Here is a 23,717-nt window from a genome sequence, read left to right on the forward strand (position 1 = left end):
CAGACTTGGGACTGACTAGCTGGGCAGTAGTTCTGCAGAAAAGGACCTGAGGGTTACAGTGGACAAGAAGCTGAATATGAGTCCACAGTATGCCCTCGTTGCCAAGAAGGCTAACAGCATATAGTGCTGCATTAGTAGGAGCATTGCCAGCAGATCGAGGGAAGTGATTATTCCACTCTAATAGGCACTGGTAAGGCCACATTTGGAGTATTGTGTTTAGCTTTGGGCCCCCCCACTATAGAAAGGATGTGGACAAATTGGAAAGAGTCCAGTGGAGGGCAACGGAAATAATTAGGGGGCTGGAGCCCATGATTTATGAGGAGAGGCTGAGGGAACTAGGCTTATTTAGTCTGTAGTAGAGAAGAGTGGGGGTGGATTTGATAGCAGCCTTCAACTCCCTGAAGGGGGGTTCCAAAGAGGATGGAGCTAGGCTGTTCTCAGTGATGAAAAATGATGGAACAAGGAGCAATGGTCTCAAGGTGTAGTCGGGGAGGTCTAGGCTGGATACTAGGATACTAGTAAAAACTTTTTCATTAGGAGGGTGGTGAAGTACTGGAATGGGTTACCTAGGAAAGTAGTAGAATTTCCATTCTTAGAGGTTTTTAAAGCCTGGCTTGATAAAGCCCTGGTTGGGATGATTTAGTTGGGGTTGGTCCTGCTTGGAGCAGGGGGTTGGATTAGATGACCTCCTGAGGTCTCTTTCAACTCTAATCTTCTATTATTCTATTTCTAATTTATGGGATAGGCCTGCTGAGCCTCAAGTGGGTAGTTATAGATATTGTTTAGGAATGCTAAGAACTAATAATAATATTGGTAAAATAGCATGGTAGGTGGGGAGTTTTCATTCTCATTCATTCATATTGATTTCTGGTAGGTAGTCTATTTAGCTGCTTACAGGAAACAGCACCTATTTCTTATCTTGCTTATAGAGTTATATGCATATTAGAACAAGCAGTTTTCATTGAAGTAGGAAAACCCAAGTGAGCTGAATATATAATTCAGGGCTGAATAAAATGCATCTCAATGTTAATTGTAAAACCATGAGAATTTACAAAGCTCCAGTTTGCAACAGTTTGCCAATAAAAATAGATATTTAAAAAACTACAAGGAGAAAAATAGTTAAAAATCAAACATAAGGTCTACATATTTTAACCATAGCCTGTTCCTTAGTTCAGGGATTCCCAGAGGTTTTTTCTATTATAATATGCATCAAATCTCAATAGAAAGATTGTGAACTACCTCCTCTATAATTGGCTATCATACAAGCCACCTCCTTTGCTAGCCATAGCCCTTAATTTCCCTGTGGCAACAACAGAAATTGCATATTTGAAAAGGAAAAGTAGGAATGTATTTTTAGCCGCCATTTGATGCAAGCTGGTAGCTGGAGAAGGGGAGCAGACACCAGCTGACTGCTCCCTTCATTGCCACTAAGATTTATGTGCATGTACAATGTCATGCAAGTCAGGATGTTATGGTTTTCTTTCACTGATATAATGAACAAGAATTTTCCTATGTTTTAGCAATAGATTTCTAGGTAAATAGATATCTTAAAGAGACATACTGTATTTTGAATAGCATGTAATTATGTCTGTACAAAATCACAAAAGCCCAACTCAGTGCACAATGCAAATAGCAGGCTGTATATCAGTGATATCATTGGGGACTGATGTAGAAAGAATCCTCCCCACATGCCTAGGAAGCTGGACTCCTAGCACCACAGAACCTAGATACCCCTTGCATAGACTTCCATGGTCTAGGCACCCAAGCAGTGGTACCATACCAATTTCGCTGTTTAGGGAGCCTTCCATTATAGGAGGAGGAAAATTTGTCTCTAAAAGGGTTTAAACGCTTTAGGGGCTGATTCTTCACTGCCTGGCAGTTTGTATAGTCATTTATACCTGTGTCAAATGAATGTGAGACTTCACTAGCTCAGAATGGTAGCCGAGTACAGGGAGTAGGGAATTAGGCCCTCAATGTTTGGTATTGTCAGAGCAATATCCTAGTTCCATCATCAAATTCAGTCCTATGGGTAGTTGTGAGTGTGCTCTGGTCAAGTCAGTGTTAAAACTCTCATTTTCCCTCTCTGTATTAATTGTTCTGTTTACCAAACACAAGGCACCAGTATGCATTTTTTATTTGAACAACTTGTTTTAAGTGAAAAACTAAAGGTGGAACTAAAAAGAAAAAAGTACATAGCATGTAAAAGACATTAAAAATACATGCTAAACAAGAGAAGCATGCATACATGATACAAATGCACAAGACTAAAACAAAGTACTTTTCATTTCTTTGACCCAAATCTGCTCCTACTGAATTGAACCAAAAATAAGCACTGTGGGTAATGACTATAAGAAAATGCCCACAAAATGGCCAGGATGTCCCTTCTTCCCTAATATTATTGGTTTTATATACAAAATGTTCTGTGTAATCATAATGCAGAAATGAGAACTATGTACAGTAGCTGTGGCATCTAGGTACCAACCATGCAATGTATTGAATTTAATGGGAGTTGAGGGTACTTTAGCACCTTGTAAGATATGGTCCTTTTGCCCAGTTATTATCCAACGTACATTTTTGCATCTGATATGAAGCAATATTTATCAGATTGCATCTCCCCTTTGAAAAAAATTAACGACTAGAAATATCAATTTACAGTTCTTTAATTTATTGAATACTAGAACATTTCATTTGTGAATGCCCTAAATTCAAGATATTTTAGAGGGGAGGCATCTAGATAGAAGACTATTAGAATTAAGAAGCAGGAGAGAGGTTCTGGATCCTCTTACCTTGCTTGAAATTCACCTTAATCCAGAGGGCCTTCACACAGCTCCTTTGCACCATTGAAGGAATTTAAAAAATGAGATCTACATGTCCAGGCATATACTCTTATGAAAATTCATTTCAGAATCTTGCTAAAATCTTGGCTTCAAAAAGATCTTGGCTCAATGAAATCCCCAGGCTAACTGTGGTTCATGTGCAAAAATGTTTCCTTTTATCAGTTTTGAATTTTATACCTTTTAATTCCATTTTCCTCTCATTTTTATATGATGAATGTGAACAGAGGTGCCCAGTCTACACCCTCTCTAGCATTTATAACTTTGTATTCCTGTACCACATTCTCTCCCTCTTATTCATTTCCTCTCTAAACTAAACAGTCCTAGTCTTTTCAACATCCCTTCATATGGAAGCTTACCATGTTGCTAATCATTCTCTCCACCCATCTCTTCACTCTCTCTATTTCTGCTATATTTTAAATAGGCTGATTCTTTATGATCACAGATTGAAAGCGTTGTCAGTCCTATTTTTTTGTGTCCATCATGACCATTTTATGAATAGGTGAAACAAAATATGAAGGATAGGAACACATATTTGAACAATTACCAATTAAAAAAAAACATAATAGGAAAAATACAGAGGAGTTCCTGTGGATTGGTTTAATTTTTTTCCCACAAGGACTACTGTGATTTAGTCAGTCACAACAATTCAATCTTATACTTTAGATATTCAATGTATGTTGCTGCTAGATTTAAGTGCCATTTTTAATTGCTGATGAAATGCATTGACCCGTTCTTTCTGAGCTGGCCAATCTAAGATGCAGCGAGATTTGAACATTCCTCTTCGCAAGCAAAGTGTATGATTCAGTTTGTAATCTGGAATGTCATGAAGAAAGATCAGTATGATGGAATCCCGACTTTGCTCAATAGCTTGCTGTAGAGCGTGGTATACCTTGAACCTTAAGCAAAAAATAAGGCAATTAGAAGCACATGGTATATATTTACACAGAGCCTATGAATTATTGAATCTGCTGATTTATGTTGGGATAACTGACATCAGATAATTTTCTGCGATAATCCCCCAAAGATCAGTGCAGGATTGGGGCTTTAATTTGTATTTAGTTTTCAACATTTAACTTTTGTGATAATACTGGTATTATGTAAATAAATCACTCATTTCTTAACTTAACATAAAAAAAATAATCAGCCCTCCACGAAATTAACCCAAGTCAACTGTCTCAATATTAGGCTCACTTTAGTATATAGTCTTCTTCTTTGTGTCAGCCACACAAACTGGCAGTGGTAAGGCCCTGGCTCAAAATGATCTTTGTATGTTAACAATTTCACTGTCTTGTCTCAAACATCTATTTTTAGGGAAGATAATCTGAAGGACAATGATGGTTTGATTGACTAGACAAGCAGGTAGATTATGAGCTAAATTCTCCTTTCAGTTACACTGGTGTACATCTGTAGTATCTCCATTAAACTTCAGAGCAATTACCCCACATTTACACTCATGCCACAATGTATAATTTGCCCTGTACTTTCTGTTTTCAAAAAAGTAGACCACTGTTTTAGAAATGACTGTATTAAAGATCTGCTGAGCAAGTGTTAGTCACACACACGTATGCACACAGCATTTGCTATACTCACATTTTGCACCAGCGATCTTTTAAGAGATGTTCAGTGACAACAAAGATGATCTTCCGACTTCTTTTTATACTATTAATAGTGGCTTCAAATTCAGATATGCCTGCTTCAAAGTCTCGTTCTTCTAAACAAAACCTAATTTGAGACTGATCATTTTTTTCCAGAGGAATGAAGTTCTTGGACACCCAATGCCTGTCCCTTCTTGCATGAATAATGTAGGCATCATAATCAAACTCTTCCTGTTGCCTATCTATTTCTGTAAAACCCAGTACTCGATTTACTGACACATTCCAGTAAAATGCTATCCTCCAGCCTTCAAAATTGATGAGAATGACAATAAAGATGAGGAGTATTGTCACAGTGGTGCTTATTATATACAGTACTTTAAAAGGAGCGCTATCTTTGCAGGCTGAAATGTCAAAATTCATCACCAGACTACTATGATATTTAGGTGGAGTGTTGCAAAGGTAATGGGTATCTAATCCAGATATGTTTGTTTGGGTCACATTAAGCCAATTAACAAACCAGGAGATACTTTCACAGGTGCAGTCAAATGGATTGAAATCCATCTCTAGTTCTCTCAGGTTCTTGAAAACTGTCCCAAACACGTTTTCTTCAACAGATGTTATAAGATTTTTCTGAAGGATCAATGAATTTAGAGATCTCTGGTCATCAAACAAAGATGCTGGAAGCAAGTTCAAATTATTTGATCCTAAATCCAGGCTTCTTATTTGAAATAAACCCTTGAAAACATGTACTGGAATCTCATCAAAGCCATTAGACTTTAAATTAATTATATGCAGGTTAAGAAGATCTCTTAAAAAAAGGACAGGGCCACCTGGATTGGCATGTTTCCAAAGTCGAGCCAAATTATTATGTTGCAAATCCAGAATTTCAAGTTTGTGTAGTCCATCAAACAAATCATCTTTTACATTAGCTAGATTGTTGTTGCTGATATCCAGGATGGTCAGATTCTGTAGAGGATGAAAAGGAGAAGGAGAGAGGTCCAGATTGCTACAAGCTACCTTCCGTAGCATCAGTTTTCTAAGGCTTGGAACAAAAGCAAATGATTCACTTGTCAAAGTCAACTGTTTGTTGTAGGAAAGGTAGATATCCTCAATATTTTGGAGACCTTTAAACTCATGACCTGTGAGCACCTGGTTTATTTCATTGAGTCCCAAATCAAGAATTTTTAAGTGTCCCAACCAAGAAAATGCTCCACTTTCTATTTTTGTGATTCTACTTTTTGTAAGATTAAGAAACTGCAGAGTAGAATTAGCAAGTGATGAAAACGTTTTATTAGTTACTATATGTAAGCTATTGATCCAGTTACATAGACTCAAATATTTCAGATTGTCCAAGCCTGTGAACATATTAGGAGTAATTTCTTGAAAACTATTACCATCTATAAGAAGATACTCTAAATGGCTTAGCCAACCAAAGGAGGAATCATCAATTTTTCTGATATGTGATCTTCTCATATTCAAATATTTAAGATTGGACAATCCAGACAGTGAATGAGAAGATAAGTGATCAATCTTGTTCTCCTCTAGATTTAAAATCTCTAAGTTTGAAAGCCAAGCAAGAGAGTCATCTTCTATCATGGACAAAGAATTTTTGGAGAGGTTTAAAGCTGTGAGGTTTGTTGTTTGCAGTCCCCGGAAGGTTGACTTGCGAATACATGAAAGCTGGACCTGGCTCAGTGAGAGATTCTGAATTTTTGTGCCTGATAATTCTGAGCAAAGTTTCTCTGTGCGATTTTCACCAAACTCAGCGTTGTTCAACACAAGACTATACAGATTTCCAATCGCATGTAAACAGCCTGGATGAAACTAGAAGGGAAAAAATTAATTATTTTGACTTTACAAGAAAAATCACTTAAGAAAGTTGTTCCACAAAGCCAAAACCTGGAAAGTTCTTTAAATCACTACCATAGACCAAGCACACAATTTAAATTAACTCCTAGATTTTCACTAAATTCCACATGACTTAACCAAACTTTGTTTTAAAATGTGTGATATTTTTATATATTTCTATAATAATGGTCCAAAACACTGTAGTAATGCCACTGAAATTAAATATTTTGCATCAGTACTGTAAAATAAAATAGGTATTTTCATTAGAGAAATGACAGTTAATTGGAATTCTGTGTTTAATTCCCATGTAACTCTGAATTTTTAGGGGTAACTTAGAAATACATATAACAAATCTCCCTGCCATGTATTTCCTTTTGAGGTCATATTTACTGATTTATTATCAAAAAGTGTCAATGTGACACTAAATGAAAGGGACATGGATACACTTTGGCACACCCAAAAAAAAGTATTTAGGCCTACAATAACAGCCAAGATGAGCCCAATCTCCTTTTTGAGGGTACAATATGCACTCATGAAATTACATCCCATACATTTGCTTCTACAAAATGAATGGCAGGTACAAATCAGAGTATTTGTCCCTCTTCTTGATTTGTTACAAGACTTGAGTAGTGATAGGCACAAGTACTCAGCTTATGCCATAATTCAAATACATGAGACAGAAAGAACTCAGTTTGACTTTCAGATCCCACATTGTGTTTGCAGAACTGATCTTTGTGGGGAGGGAGGGATGGGGACAAAACAACAAAAACCCCAACACCAATTTACTTGTGAAATGAGTACACTTATCCTGCAAGTCAGTGAGACAAATTCAGAATTCTACAATGCCATTTTTGCAATCACTTTTCAGAACAGAACCATATTTTAATGCTGCTTTGATTGGAGTATGCATGTGTAGCACATAAAATAGCATGCAGGCAGAAGACTTGGAGAAAGGACATCCACTTTTTTCATCTATTTGTATGCTTTTCTACTGTGTTCATTTTCATAGTATCTGAGCACTTCACATACATGAATGAAGTTAGCTTAACACTAGCTCTGTGAGCTAGGTAAAGGTTAGGGAATGAAGCGACAGACTGATTAGTCTGTCCAAGATACCAAAGGACTGTTTATGACTGAACTGGGCATAAGATCCAGATGTTGGTATCTCTAGCATAATGCATTAATAACCACAGCCATTGGAACTTCAGTTAAAAAGTCAGAGAGGTGGGGTTGCTAGTAAAGATGCCATGGGATGGGGAAAGAAATATGCAGGAGAGAGGAGAAAGGAAGACAAGAAAGAGAAAAACAGAAGTGGGCAGGTCAGAAAGAAGAAAAGCAGGTGACAGTGAACAAAGGAAGCGTAAAGGGGAAGAAATATAATGCAAGAGAGCAAAGGGAGTGCACAGCAGAGAACATATGCAAAAGAGGAAGAGGGAGGGGGAAACTGAACCTTCTTTTCAAGAAAAAACAAGAGAGAAACATGGAAAAAAGACAGACAATATTGGTGGAAAAGAGATTAGCACATTCATTTTTTTGTTCTTTTAGTATTTTGTTGCATTTCCCTGGCAGACATCTTTAAGTTTGGGGGAAAGGGATGTAATGGCTATTTTGAGTGCTCATGTTACATTAATGTTGCTGCTTATCTACTCTAACTACTATTGGTGAATGTGTTCTCTCAGGATATGTCTACACCAAGAGTTTTCAACCTTTTTTCATTTGCGGATCCCTAAAAAATTTCGAATGGAGGTGCTGACCCCTTTGGAAATCTTAGGACATAGTCTGCAGCCGACAAGGGGTGCATGGACCACAGGTTGAAAACCACTGAACTACATTACACAGCAGCACTGAACTACATTACACTGAACTAAATTACACTGAACTAAATTACACTGAACTAAACATTACACTGAACTAAATCCACAGCAGCATATTTCAGAATCCGGGTATATATAGACTCAAGCTCATGGGGCTCAAGCTATGGCACTAAAAACAGCAGTGCAGAAGCTTGGACTGGAGCTCAAGCTCTGAAGCCTGCCCCCACCCCACCTGCAGAGTTTGAACCTTTTAGCCACACATAGCTGTTTTCAGCACCGCAGCATGAGCCCCAGGAGCCTGAAGTCTGTAGACCTTTGCTCTGGGACTCACTGCTGCAGGTTTTAAAACGCAGTGTAGATGTACTTTTGGTTGCTACTTGTAATCTAATTTGAGCCCAGTCCAGCTCCCATTTATTTCAGAGGAAGCAGGATCATGGCCTTTACTACTAGTTAAGATTGAGCGATAACAATATTGCATCAGTTACAAATCTCAAACACTTACACAAAAGGAAATGAGTAGTTAAGTGCATCAGAAATCTTACTTCATCTATGTAATAAACTACATGACAATATTAAGAATACAGTAATGTATATTTGATCACAACAAAACAATATTACCTCTGTCCAGAATCAATACTATTCTTTTACCAGTGATTGCAAAATATAAAAATTATGGGCCAGATCCTCAACTAGTGTAAATCACTGTACCTCCATTGGATTCAACAGAACTACCTCGATTTATACCGGCCAAAGATGTGGGCCGATGTTTCTTACCTCTTTCAGTGGGTTAGATGATAAGTCAAGCCTCTTTAAGGAAGTGTTGCTAAGAAAATCTAGTTCTTCCTTTTTTAACTCAGTGATTTGATTCTCTGACAGCACAAGCTCATGAAGGTTCTCCAACTGTTGCTGGGATCCTAATTTTGTAGATAGCAAACCATTATGAGATACATCCAATATGTTCAAATTCTGGGAGGGAACACAGGTTAAAATACAGTAACAAGTTAGATACCTTTGGAATTATTTTAGCCAGCCTGACAGGTTAAAAATTGGTCACATGACCACAATTAGAAGAACAATAGAACAAAAATTGCAACAGGGAAATAACACATACATTGGAAGACAATAGTCGGTCTACATCAGATGTTGCTCATTATGGGAATCCTTGAGCTAACATGGCAACAGGCTCCCAATCCCCAGTCTCCTGCAGGAGAAAGCACCCTGACATCTCACACAGGGAAAAGGAACTAGCGAGCTACCTCCAGCCTCAACAACTGGGGTGATCTTCACCTGCCATGACATATGGTAAAAAGCAAGCTGCTTATCTTAAACTCCTCTTCCCACCAAAAGGTCCCAAAGCCTATGGGGCAGCAAACGGTTAGCTCAGGGCTTGAATTCTAGTCTCACTACTCCCTCTGACTGGCCTTAATACTTTGTACTTTAGGCCCGCTCTACACTGGCAATGGAGGTTGACATAATGCCGCTTACGTCAACCTCCTTAAATATGCATCTCCACTGGCACGTCAGTTCTGCCGACCTAAATTGCGGTAAAATTTGACTTAATAAAACCACCTCTGCAAGTGGCATAACACTGAAGTCAAATGCCATGGGTTGAATTTGCGTCAATGTAGGCAAAGCTCAACGTAAATCGATGCCATTGGCCTCTGGGTGGTATCCCATAATGCTCTGTTGTGACCGCTCTGGACATTCGCACTCTGCTGCACCGTGGCCATGTAAACAGGAAATAGTTCCTCCCTTCAAGCCTCGGGAAATTTTGAATTCCCATTTCCGATTTGGTCAGCATGGAGAGAGCTTTGTAGCTGAACCGCTCATGGCGACTGCATGACCCAAACATGCTCCAGCATGGAGTCAACCCGAGGTCTTGGATCTCATCAGTCTGTGGGATGAAGAGTCTGTTCTGGCTCAGCTCCAAGCCAGCAAAAGAAATTTGGATATCTACAAGAAGATATTGCATGGTATGGTGGAGAAGGGCCACAATAGGGATGCTCAGCAGTGCCGTGTTAAAATCAAAGAGCTGTGGCACATGTATCAGAAAGCTAGGGAGGTGAACAGTCATTTTGGCTTGTCACTGAAGACGTGCTGCTTTTATGAGGAGCTGCATGCAATTCTCTGAGGTGACCCCACCACTGTGCCACCACGGAGCATCGATACCTCTGAAAAATCCCAGTCCAGGATGAATGAGGAGGACTCTGTGCATGAGGAAGAGGAGGATGAGGAGAGCAGGGTGCAGGAGAATGGAGTATCCATTCTCTCTGAGAGCCAGGACCTGTTTGTTACCCCAGAGCAGCCCAGCCACACACAGGACAGTGGGACTGATCAAGATGCCGGGGAAATCACATCTGGTGAGTGTGTGTGGCAAACCTAATTTTTGTGGTTATATCCCCAGTCCAGCTTCTTAAAAGGAGTTTGTGTTTTTGAGGGGATGGGCTTCCTGGGTATTGGTAAACTTCAGCAGAGGGTTACCCCTGAAACAAACTATTTATGTGCACAGGTATGTCCTGAGAATCCTCCGTGGATATCTCGAGAAAACTTTCACATAGGTAATCTTTGCAGAAAGTTTCTGGTGAGGGCAGCCTTATTTCTTCCACCACGGTAGTAAACTTTACCGCACTAATCTCCTAATAAATGAGCAGGCATCATCGCGGAACACAGCATAGCAGCATAAGGGCCAGGCCTGTACACCGATGCCTGCAACAAATCTTCCCTATCTGTCTGCGTTACCATCAGGAGACTGATATCACATATGCTCACCTAGGCAAGATGGCGCAAGTTTATAATACCCGAGCAATGTAGTCACTGTGTCTTATTCCCCTGCCATGGATGGTGTCTCTGAGCGCCTACACAAGACAATTCTTAATCATGGTGTTAATGCCATTGGCATTATGGGTCGGGATGCTGGTTGCCCTATGTTTTCTGCTGTTACACTTCACTCAGAGCATCCTCTAACCTGTTTTGCCTACCTCCTCCCAAACTGCTCCTTGGGATGTTAAAGGGGAACCCAGTGATGCCTCTCCTTGCTTACATGTGGATTTTAGTGCTAATGAGACCTCTCTATAATGGATGCAAAGGCCCCTTGCTTACCATGTCTGGAACACCACTCCGACCCGTCCGATATGTACAGATTGGAATGTGGGTCTGGCTTGGCCTTGTGAACATGAAGGGGAGTTCTTTTTACATTGTAACATTTCTTTCACTACTTTGGATCAGCTAACAATGGCAACTTTGTGCTTTGCCTTTCTTACAGTCAACACCTCGGCCTTCAGCCCACCTTGCAGAACTCCTGCCGAAAGACTTTCCCAGATTAGGAAGCGGAAAAAAAAACCCCTGGGATGACATGTTCAGCGAACAAATGAACACAGAGCTCAGAGCCTGGAGGATATCCTTGTCTGAAAAACTAGACATGGACATGAACACAGAAGATCAGCACAGGAGCAGGAGCGTGCAATGCAACAGGCGATGTTGTGTATTATGAGGGATCAGTCCGACATGCCAAGGTGTCTGGTAGAGCTCCAGGAAGAGCAGCAGCAGGACAGACTCCTTCTGCAGCCCCTCCAAAATGCTCAACTGACAACTAGTTTCTTAACATCCTCCACCCACAAGCACTCTAGGAGGAGGCTGAGCAGGGTGCAGTACATGCTGCACTCCATGCCAGTGGAGGCGAGCAGAAAGACGTGATGGCCCCTTTAAGAACTTCACGCAATCACTGTTGCTTGCACAGTGACACTTTACAATGTTAACTTATCTTGCTTTTCCCCCACTGAAACAGGTTACAAATAAAACTTTGCAGCTTTAAAAAACATCTGTCTTTATTCATTCATAGCTTGGGCAGGGAAAAAGGGGAGGGGGCCAATGATGCAAGGGTGAGGGATAGGAAAGAAACGTGCAGCAAAGACATACATTACTGAGGTTCATCGCGAAACCAGATTTTCAAAACTTCCCATAGGCGAAACACTCCGCAGTTGGCTCTGAGCATAGCGTTGGAATCTGACTACTCAAAATTGGCAGTCAGCCTATCAGCCTCCACAGCCCAACCTTGCAGGAACTTTTCTCCCTTTGTTTCACAAAGGGAGCACACAGCATGCAGATATAACTACTGGGATGTTCTTTTCATTAATGTCAAACATAGTGAGTAGACTTCTCCATCTGGCTTTTAAACACCCAAATGTGCATTCCACCACCATTCTGCACTTGCTGAGCCTGCTATTGAAATGCTCCTTCTTACTGTCCAGGTGCCCAGTGTAGGGCTTCATTAGTCAAGGGAGCAAGGGGTAGGCAGGATCCCCCAGGATCACTACTGGCATTTCAAAATCCCCAATATTGATTTTTTGGTCAGTGAAGAAAGTGCCCGACTGCAACTTTTTGAACAGACCTGAGTTCCTAAAAATGCGCGAGTTATGCACCTTTCCAGACCACCCCACATAGATGTCGGTGAAACGTCCCTTGTGATCCACAAAGGCCTGCAATACCATTGAGAAGTATCCCTTCCGATGTATGTACTCTGTTGCAAGATGGTCAGGTGATAGGATAGGGATATGCGTGCCATCTATTGCCCCCCACAATCTGGGAACCCCATTGCAGCAAACCCATCCACTATGTCCTGAATGTTTCTCAAAGTCACTACCATTCGTAGCAGAAGTTAGTAATGGCCCTGCACACTTGCATCACAGCAGCTCCAACGGTGAATTTACCAACTCCGAATTGATTCCCAGCTGACCGGTAGCAGTCTGGGGTTGCCAGCTTCCACAGAGCGATGGCCACTCACTTCTCCACTGTCAGAGCTGGTCTCAAGTGAGTATTCGCAGTTCAGGGCTGGGGACAGCTCTGCACAAAGTTCAAAGAAAGTGGCCTTTCACATACGAAAGTTCTGCAGCCACCGATCATCATCCCACACCTCCATAATGATGCGATCCCACCAGTTTGTGCTTGTTTCCCAGGACCAGAACTTCACCGACTAAAGAGAATGTGCGACAGCCTGCAGCAAACGGGAATTGTTTCGCTCCATGGCTTGTAGCAGGGTGGCCTCGGTAACATCGCAATTTTCCATGCTGCAGCTCCTGTCTTGCCCTTGAAAATACTGCAGGATAAGCCGTGAGGTATTTGTGATGCTCACAATGATAGTGCAGAGCTGAGTGGGCTCCATGCCTCTCTGGCAATGGCGTGTATGCGGCATAGAAAAATGGCGCAAAAAGCATTTGCAGTTTGTTTGGGACAAGAAGTGAGGGGGAAGGAATACGTTGCATCATGAGAGGACAACAGCCTTCCCAAAAGCCTCTGCGGCAAGTCGCACTATGGGATAGCTACCCACAGTGCACTGCTTTGAATGTCGACCCAAGCATGGTAAGTGGGGACGCAAGAGCCCGACGCAAGGAGCATGGTGTGATCATGCTCCTGCGACTTCTAAAATTTGGTGGGTGAAAGTCGATTTAAAATACATCGACTTCATTCTGCAGTGTAGACATACCCATAGTAAACATTATTTTGTTGTATTTCAACATACCCATGGAGTAAGGAAGTATCTACATTTTACAGAGCAGTTCATTGAAGCACTGCATTGGCTTAGACTTGTCTCAGGCAGCAAACCAACATGATAACAGACAGTGATTAGAACCTACCCATTTGTCCAATTCTCTGTTGCTCTAAGAAGGCCTTTTTATGCAGCTCCCACACTGATTCTGAGTGGGTGAAATAGCCCTATGCTCACTCTTAACACAGCCCCCCATGCTACAGTTGGGGGATAAGAGGACATTATTCCGCCAAGCCAGAATAGCAGGAAGCACAAAGAAGGCTTAGAATCATTTTTGTCCTTCCCCACTCTCTCCTGTGCTGAATTAATCAAATGAAACAGAGAATAAGCTCTTTTGTCTCCCACACAGTAGGCTGTAGCTTATTGTGTTACTGAACCCATGTGTAAAATGTGGCTAATAATTATTACCCACTTTTGCTAAGTCTTTTGAGACTACTAATGAAGTATTATCACCATCCTAATTTTAAAAGTGGTCAAACGGAGAAGTGGAGTGATTTAATTGGGAGGCACTGTATTTTACCACATTAAACATTGGCCTTCAGAGTTAGACCTGAATTCTAATAACTTGTGACCTTGGGCAAACTTGTTAATATCTTTGGGCCTCTATTTCCTTAAATAAAAAATGGAAATTATAATGCTACTTTGCCAATCTCACAGCATTAGCTAAGGCTAGATTGTGGCCCTGAAGTGGCTACAGGCACAAAACCTGCTTATCTAAATAACTATATATCCCCCCACTCTGGAATAATCACCAGGTAGCACAGGGGGAATCCCAGGAGCATCGCCAGAGCAATTCTGTGTTCTGGTGATCCCCCAAATGCTAAAAGAAAGCTTAGCTGGTCAGGGTAACCACAACATTCTCTTGAGCTGCTGGAGATCAGTTTACTGATAAATAAAATGTGGTTACTTTCAGGGCCATGCACAAGGGAGGGCAAGCAGGGGCACAAGACCTCCCAATAATCGTTGGGGGCATAGAACTCCTCCCAGGCGGGGATGGGGAGAAGGAGCTCCTCCCAGGGCAGCGGGAGGGAGAGAGGGAAGAACAAGCAACTCCCTGGGGCGGGATGGGAAGAGCGAGCTCTTCCTGGGGCCAGGTGAGGGCACACAATGTGTCCCTCCAAAAGGGGTCAAAGTAAATTCTGGTGCACACCCCTGGTGATGTTGATCTTTCACAAGCTGTACCACCCAAGGCAGAAGAATGCTGACAAATTCTAAGCGGATGGTAGTGTTGGCTACCAGCTAGCAGCTACCAATTCATATAAGCCCCATAAGCTCATAGAGGCCTGAAAAAGGAAAGAAATTTAACCCCTCAGATTGATAAGGAAAGTCACAAATGTGTGTGCTTGGAATATAGAAACTTGACACACAAAACATACTACCTACTAGATCTGGCCAAAAAGGACAAAAAAAAAAATCGCTGTAAATTGCGGAGATTTTAAGTCCTTCTATATTTTCTAAACTATCTGATTTTTCATTTTCCTCAAGTTGTATTATTTTCTCTCATTTCCACAGCGCCTAATGGGGAATGATCTGCAACCTCCAACTCTGCCTCCACCTCACTCATTTATCCTCCAGACCTGCCAACTTGCCACTCTTCCCCCATTACAGACCTGGATCTCTCAACAGGGTCTCAATAAGGTCAAGAGGAAGAAGGGGATGCAGGGAAGGACCCCACAGAACTGGCAGAGGCCCCATTCTTCTCTAATCCAGTGGGCATTATCTGGTCCATTCTTTGGGAAAATACAAGGAAGAAGTTAACAATAAAATTAGGAAAAATAATGAGAGTCCTGCTTGCAGAAATTTGTTAGTCTTTAAGGTGCTCCAGGACTCTCGTTGTTTTTGCTGTATACAGACTAACACAGCTACCCCTCTGGAACTTTTCACCAGTAAAATTAGATTGCTTCTTCTCCAGAGAATGAAGAAGCATATATTTAGGCTTGGAAGGCATAGCTATTTATTGGTAAATGTCAGTAAACACCAATTTCACCGTACACACACAAATCAAAATGAAAAATATTTCCATAAGTTATCATTGAAATTTATAGATAGACAAAGTGAGAAGTTTGATTTAAGGATATTTACCTTCTGTATTTTGACATATGATGTTGACAACTTGTGTTAAAGTTCTAAAGCTTTAACTTTTTGAATCTCAATATCTACTACCATTAAATAATTGTTTATCTCCACTCATAATTTCCCATAGCTGTGAACATTTAAATTGATAAAAAATAAAAAAAGATTAAAAGTAACATTAATATTAGCTGACAAAATTTAAAAAATTAAGTTCTGATCAATAAGTGTATTGGACCTTCCTAGATGAGGGCCAAAACCACCTCTGGAGATGCATTGGATTTTCATCCAGTAACTTCTTCTCCTCCCACCTCCCCTTTTAGAAAATGAAGAGCAATATTTCTATAACTTACCTTCAGGTTTTTGAAAGGATTGCTTTTGATTTCTATTATGTTGTGCCCTAAATTGAGCTCAGTCAGGCTGGAACAGGAAGCAAAAACATTGTCAGTGAGCTCATGCAACTGATTATGTTGCAGCTTCAAAACTTTTAACAGGGGCAAGGTTTGGCACAGTTCTGGCTGCAGTTTAGATAGGCTGTTGGATCCTGCATCCAAGTAAACAAGCTGGCTGTACTTTGTAAAATTTGCAGGTGGTAGCATTTTTAGCTGGTTATGAGAAATGTCCAGTGCTGTTATAGTAATTGGGAGATCTGAAGGAATTTGCTTCAGCTTTAGATGACTGCAGTCAGCCACTTGATTTCTGATTTTACATTGTTTCGCAGCTATTACACAGAGCCAGAAGGTCAACAGGGTGCAAGACAAGCAGGCCCAACTGGGAAAGGCGTCTCTCATTGTTCTATCTACAAAAGAAAAATGAACACATGCAGTACAAGTTATCATCATTTTCGTAAAGTGTGTACATTAACACTTACTGTAAGTAAACCAGGTTTATAATCTAGTAATCTCACTTACGCTGCTATGTACACTACAACACAATTTTATCATTTTAAATTACCTAAAACATTTCATCCCCCTCCTCCCCCATGCAGTATTGCTCCTTTGTTGAAAAAATTAAATTCAATCATATCCCAAAATCTAGGTTTTGTTTAAAATTTGTTTTTGTTGTTTAAAGGCCTCATTTTTTTTTAATTTCAGTGAAAATGGGGTGGGTCTTTTTTTAAATGTTAATTTAAACTTGGCCCAAAATTAAAATTTTATAAAATCAGGGGGTCATGAAGTGGTACTAGCCCTTAAGAAGGAAGAAGCCAGTACACCTGTGACTCACTAGCTGCCTCCTAAGTGGAGCATAAGAGAGGACAGCAGGGCTGTATAAAAGGAGGTCCTTGAATGGTCTGTCAGGAAAGATGAGAGTTGCTAGGGATCCTGATGGAAACTTTAGTGGGCCTCTGAAGGTAGGAGAGTAGTAAGAGGGGCTTGTCAGTGGATCTTCCCAAGCCAAAGAGCCAAGGTTGAAGGTTAGAGGCACATGTTTGTGATTCTAAGCCAGCAGGTGGAAGGCAGGGGAACAGCAGAGGGGCTTCCCTAGTGATATCTCCATGCTTGGAGAGCTGGGCACAGAGGACCAGTGAGAGGGTCAGGGGAAGTGAGGGATGCTGCCCTAGGGAGGTTGAGCTCCCAGCAGAGAGGCTGTGGGGGATTCCTATGGGGACCAGTGGGGTTACACTTTAGCTAGAAGGTCTGGGGTGGCTGTTGTGGTAAAAGGACAGGAGAAGGTTGAAGAAGAGCATGTGTATGGTGGAAAATGCTGGAGTGTGGTATGTACTATGGGGATGGACTACAGGACATAGGATTTTAAGCAATATATCACTGGGTGTGAGAAATGGACCGGATGGGGCTTTTGCTATGGAATATTTGAATTATGTTTTAGTAACAGCCCCCAGCCCCAGTGGGGTATTAGCGAGTCAAGGAAACTTGTGTGGTGTTACTTGGGACTCTGAAGGAGGAATGCTGAAGCGGATGTGCCTGTTCTGCTGCAACCTGACTCTAGAGGGTGCTTCAAGTGGGGTCCCCCTGTGACAAGGGTTTTTTTAAATAAAGTTTAACACCAATTGAAATGTTGGAACATTTCAAATATCACTCTTAGAACAGTGTTTTTACAAACATAAACCCTTCCCTCCAGTCTTTGAAACCCCCACCTTAAGAACCCAGTAGTGAAATTGACTGAATTTTCTCTGTTCAAGTGGAAAAAGATATAAAAAGCAAAGAAAAAAGTGGATTTTTTAAAAAGATTGTTCCATTTTTAATATTCTAATGGATAAGAGATTTATTTACAGTTTATGGCTTTTAAACTGACAATGTTCTCTAAACATCCCTTTTTGGAGCCCAAACATTTCAGCATTGTCCTAGTGCATGAGGACAGAAAAAGAAGCTGCCACAAAACAGATGAGAAATGAAAGTGAAACTAAATAGTCAAAGCTACAAGCATTGGGAAGGGTAAATAAAATGCAGAAGTGATAACTTTTATCTTTAAATAAAATTCTTAATCTGATTAATTTATGATGTTACTAGCAATAGAGGCAAGAACATTTGTGGTCTTAAAAGTATATCAGACCAAATCCTGCAGAATGATTTTAGGCCCAGATTCGGTAAGGTGCTTAAGCACCTGCCTCACTTTAAACACATAAGTAGTCCCACTGGTTACAGATTGCTTGTGCACTTAAAGTTAGGCATGTGTTTATATGTCATACTGAATAGGGATGTAGTAAAATACATACGTGCTTTGTAGAATCACGGGTTAAATGCAGTCATAGATAGAACTCAGAGCAGAATTTTGCCCATTTATTTTAAACCTACTGTTTCCAATGTTTCATTAAGCTAGGTAATCTGAAGCCAGATGTCTTGACTAGGCACACCTGCTGTTTCTCACTTTTGTTGTCTATACAAGAGAATATTCTTTTAAAAAAATCCCTTTTTTGAGAGTACAGTAGATGGTCAATTTCTCTAGAGTATTCAGTTAGTCCATTTGAAAAGATATATTGAAAATGAACTTGTTTAAACATGTTAGACAATGTTTTGTTTTACAACAGAAAGAACAAGCCTGTTTCAAAAAACAAATTAAGTTACAGGTACAGCACCTATACCTGTGTTCCCTTGCCAGACTGTTCTACAATAATGTCATTTTAAATGTCTTTCTTTCCCTTGTTGCTCTGTGAAAGCCCAGATGAATAATCTGTTTCCTCTTTTCATGTCCTGATCCCAAACACTTACAGATGTGCTTGAAGTTAAACTAGGGTAGTACTATTGAAGTCCCAAAGATCTGCTCTCATAAATCTTATTACAGGCTCTAATTCAATGGAATTCCTCCTTTTTTTTACACTGCTATAAAGGAGAAGAACTTGACTCATTATGACCACTGGTTCATTTAATAATATATTGATACAATGTATGAACCATTAATAGATTTTGCATTATGAGTTTTTAAATTCTTCCATTTCCCATAATCCCACCTTGTGATAGGGCTAAATGTTGTTGTATATTGTTGGATTATGGAATAATTTAAAATCAACTGTAAGTAGAACACAACCTACAGGCCTACTCCTTTAATCAGATATGGCAGCAGAGGGAGGACCTTTGAACCCAAGCACAGTGCCATTAAATTGAGTGGGACTTTGTGCAATTGAAAGGATCCAACCGTGAAGATCTTACTGCAGAATCTGAGCCTGTGTTTGCTGTGAGCCTAACAGAAGCACCACTCTGCCCAGTGTAATGCAACTTCAGTTAAATGTGCCATTTCTGCTTTCACCTGCCCCATATTATATCGTATTGTTTTTTTGGTTTGTTTTTTTTACTTTTCCACTGGAGCTATTATGTAAGAATATGTAGTCCCGTATGACAGTAGAGCATTCTGTTCATACACACACAATGCAGAACACAATAATCCAGTTAGAATCCAGCCCTTACTTGTGCAAAGCAGTTCTTTGATATCACTAGGACTGCTCAGAGATCCTGTTTGTACATTTCACAATATCCCAAGAAAATGTTGATCCTCCTCCTAATAAGCTACAGTACAACTATGCTTGCTATAAACCCTGTGTTCCACATCCTTATTGCTGCACATAATCCTGGCTCATGCAAATATCCCCACAATCTAAAGATAACTCTTTTATAAATAGGCTTGCAAGATCAGGCCCTTAACTTCCCTTCCTTTTTAAAAACACAGGGTGAAATCCTGGCTCCACTGAAGTCAATAGCAAAGTCCGCTAGACTTCAATAGGGTCAGGATTTTAACAAGGTAAACCTCACCAAAATCCTTTAACATCTACTCAATCAGCTCCAGGGCCCAATCCTGCATGGAACTGAGCACCATCTGGAAGATACTGAGCATTCCCAACTTCCAGTGACATTGAGAACTGAGGATGCTTAGTGCTTCCCAAGCAGCAATTGGCAACTTAGCTTGGCTCCATTGTCTTAAAGCTCCCTTGAAACATACAGGAAGAGAACACTTATGTCGTGAGTGGTTTCTGATGTAACAAATGTGATTTTTTAAAAGAATAGGGTGAGAGTAGTTTCTCAGTTTATTATATTATCTTAGACTGCTTGGCGATTTGAAATAAAATATTTCAACTTTTCATGCAGGTAATATAATAATTTGCCATTAACACCTGGATCTCTGGAGTCAGAGAAAAACAACATAACACCTGGTGCTAATAAATCTAGTGTTTTAAGGTAAAAACTGCATTGCTTCCACATAGCCTCATCTGGGTTTTTAAGTTTGTAATTGCTGCACACACAGCCATAAAATACAAACAACTTCTGTTTAGTGAGAAACAGTTCTTTTTTCCTTAATTCAAAGTTGTTAAAAAATAGGAATTTTTTCCCCACTCACCAAACAGCAGCTGCTTTAGGATAGAGTGTTCCCCCTTTTTTGGCTCGATGGATTCACAGTTCCCCTCTTTTTTCCTGTTTGTTCGTTCTTAGGAAAGGGCACTTCACCACGATAAGCCTTCGAAGTAAAACCCGTCATACAGTAAAAGCTGAAGAAAGTGCTAAAAGGAGAAGCTTCCCTGTCCTGTTTGCAGCCACACAGAATGCTCTCCCTTTCCCCACTTCTCTGATCCTTCATTGTTTCCTTTTTCGTTTGTGTGTGTGTACTTTAATGTACTCTTCCTGTCCCAAGCTCTTTCCATTTAAAGAGACAGCAACCTTCCCTAAACCTCGCTGTTATTCAGGATTCATTTTCAACAAAGACATTAAGCATTATTACTCTTTTCAGCCTGCAGTAGTTTCAATTCCCCATTAGCTTTCCAAGGTATTTCAAAATTGCCTGATTTCTTAATCCCCTCTCTTTGCCCTATTCTCCCTCTCCTTCTTCCGAGTTCTGCTTAATTTTCATGCCTTTGCATTAAGAGTGTGTCTACACCAGAAAAATGTATACCCTTATTCTGGCAATGTGCAGTTGTTGTAGTGCTGAATGCTACTGCGGACAGGGCATTGGTGTTTTTACTACCCTGGTCAGAGCAAGTTTTCATGATAGAGTGGTAAAAACGCCAATGCCCGGATCACACTAGCACTTACATAATTGCTAGCACTGCATTGTTGCTGGACTACAGGTTTGCATTTTTCAATGCAGACAAGGCCTCTAAAGGCAGCAGAGCAATGTTTCCAGTTTCTAAATCTGAACCATAGTAAAAAAAAGTTGCATTCACATGAGATTTCCAGTTTCATCCCTCAGTTCAGTGAAATATAAAAGCAATAATTACATTCCACTGCTTTAGCCATTTCTTTCTGGAACATTCACTATGGGATGAAGGCTTTGAGGGGTCTGACTCACCTGGAGCCCACAGAGCATAGCATGGGCAAAGAGAGAAGAATGAAAGTGAATGAATACAAGCACTTTTCCTCCCTGGTCCCTTTTTCCACCCCCACACTGCCTAGCACCTTGGCTGTGCTGCTATCTAATTACAACCCAGAACTGACTCCTGTAGGGAGCCTAAATTGCACCCTTTCCCTATGCCCTTTGACTTCCTTCTACCATTATCAGATAAGCAAACAATAATTCAGGGCCTCAGTGGAACAATAGAGCTTTGCCTCAGAAGGTTCTTTTCTGGGGTAAAATAAACCGACCCGCCAAGTCTCATTCATATGGAGGGATACTCCCTCATCTTCAGTCAAGATTAAGGCAGTTTCTGGGCCTCTGTGCATCATCTGTGAACAGCTGCCATCTGTACTTCCAGCCATATTGAAACCAGCAAATCAAAACATGCTGTTAAATATACCTGAATATGCATCAACCACTGGACTACAGAGTCATTCTTACACTCTTGTAGGCTCTTGCTCTATCTTTGGCCCAAGGACAGTTATATTTCTCCACAGAGGGTTAGGGGGTGTGAGTATGATTCTGTAGTCCAGTGGTTAGGGCACACACATGGGAGACCGAAAATCCAGTCCCCCTGCTCCAATCACTCTTTTATTAGCCATCCACAGTGCAACAGCATCAACAGGAAGAGACTGAGAGAGTTATGCATCAGAATGTGCCCTGGCTCAGTGGTCAGAACACTCTCCTGTTCAAATTCTTTCTTCCCTTCTGACAGAGAGCAGGGAATTGAACCGGGTCTCCTACAACTTAGATGAGTTCTTTCTAATCACTGGGCTAAAAGTTATAAGGTGGGTAACAGCACCACCTCCCCCTTTGGTCATTTTGTGTGGTGTGCCTGAGTCCTACAACAAATTATTTAACCTGACTCCAGGTGGCTGGTTTCTTGTCATGGATTGCTATGCAGAGCTACATACCTCACCACAGCCCAGATTGGGCATTTGTCCTTGTGAAAGGGGAAAGGCTGGGCAGACCCCACTTGTCCGCATCTCCCATTGGCTAATTTAGGCAGATCCCCACCTACTGTGCTGGCTTTTTAAAATCATGATCTTAGATGCCATCGCTCCCCATTTATTGGCTAAGAGCCTAGGTGCCTAACTCAGCTTTGTGGATGCCAGTGTTGTTTCTGTGATTTTCTAGGTGCCTAAAAGTTAAGCGTTGTGATGTTCAGCATTGCAATGCCTGAGTCTCTTTGTAGATTCCATCTGAGATATCCAAGGGAAATCAGACTAAATGAAACTGGCTCATTTTGTCCCTTTTAGGACTTCTGCCAGATGAACTCCAACACCGATGCCTTACACATTTACTAATTGTTCATGTTCAAAACTGAAAATATCTGATGCTAAATGCAAGTTTAAGATGGTGCAAAGCTCTTCATCTATAAATAAACTGTGGAATAACATCTTTCAATTCCTTCTCCTGACCAGAATAACAGAGGCTCAAAATAGAGAAGTTTGTCTTAGTACAACTACAATAGAATCACATTGCTTTTAGTATTAAATAAAAATGAGCCCATTCAAGTCAGAGTCCTTCTATTACATTCAAAGAGTTCTGGACTGGGTCCATAGTCACAACATATAAAGGGCTGAATTTTTCAGTTGGGGTCCAGTGCCTCTTCTGACAAAAATGCATATGGAAACATTTCTGTGCATGCAACATGGCATTTGCACATGAAAACTGAGTAGTTCCATGCACAGTGATAGTTAGGTGCTCAGTTAGCCAAAATGTGCTCTTGTGCATGCCCATGTTGGGTTTTGTAACTGCATACATTGCACCCATGGCCCAAAATTTTTCCCAAAGGGTAACTGAAAGAGCAAGTTAAAAAGCTAAATATATTTGGCTTAGCTAAGCAAAGACAAATGAGGAAAATGCTAACAGTCACAGACATATAACAGTTGTATACAGTGTTGCCAGCTCTTGTAACTGTATTGGGAGTCTTGCAATATTTGATGTTTTCTTAAAGCGTTTGCTCCTGGGGTCATTTTATTTATTGAGACCCACAGCTTCTTTTTTAAAGCAATTTTTTAGGCCTCCTGGTTGCAAAGAAAAGCTTGGAAATGTGACCCAAGTGTACCAAAAAGGCTGAAAAAAAAAGTAAAAGGATCCCACTTTTTTTTTTAGGTTTCAAGATTTTTAAACCAATCTTCGTGATTTTGAGGGGACTGACTCATCATTTTTGAAAGCTTGGGGTTGCTAATACTAAAACACCAGGAGGAGAGGAGTTAAAGTGGTTGAAACA

At 40.6% G+C, this 23,717-nt stretch overlaps 1 protein-coding gene across 1 annotated transcript; it reads right to left on the reverse strand.

Annotated features, from left to right (window-relative positions):
* Positions 1-1,711: 1,711 nt before the first annotated feature.
* On the reverse strand, positions 1,712-20,734 carry TLR3 (toll like receptor 3). Its single transcript, XM_067551603.1, has 5 exons — positions 20,492-20,734; positions 16,060-16,505; positions 8,869-9,060; positions 4,428-6,256; positions 1,712-3,733 (listed from the first exon to the last, which is right to left on the reverse strand). The coding sequence occupies exons 2-5, from the start codon at positions 16,495-16,497 to the stop codon at positions 3,505-3,507; spliced, it is 2,688 nt and encodes an 895-aa protein (XP_067407704.1). The 5' UTR covers positions 16,498-16,505; positions 20,492-20,734; the 3' UTR covers positions 1,712-3,504.
* Between the last annotated feature and the right edge of the window lie 2,983 nt (positions 20,735-23,717).

This window comes from Emydura macquarii, unplaced genomic scaffold (assembly GCF_026122565.2).
Source record: "Emydura macquarii macquarii isolate MOO-44397 ecotype Brisbane River unplaced genomic scaffold, CSIRO-AGI_Emac_v2 contig_1363, whole genome shotgun sequence".
NCBI classification, from domain to species: domain Eukaryota; kingdom Metazoa; phylum Chordata; order Testudines; family Chelidae; genus Emydura; species Emydura macquarii.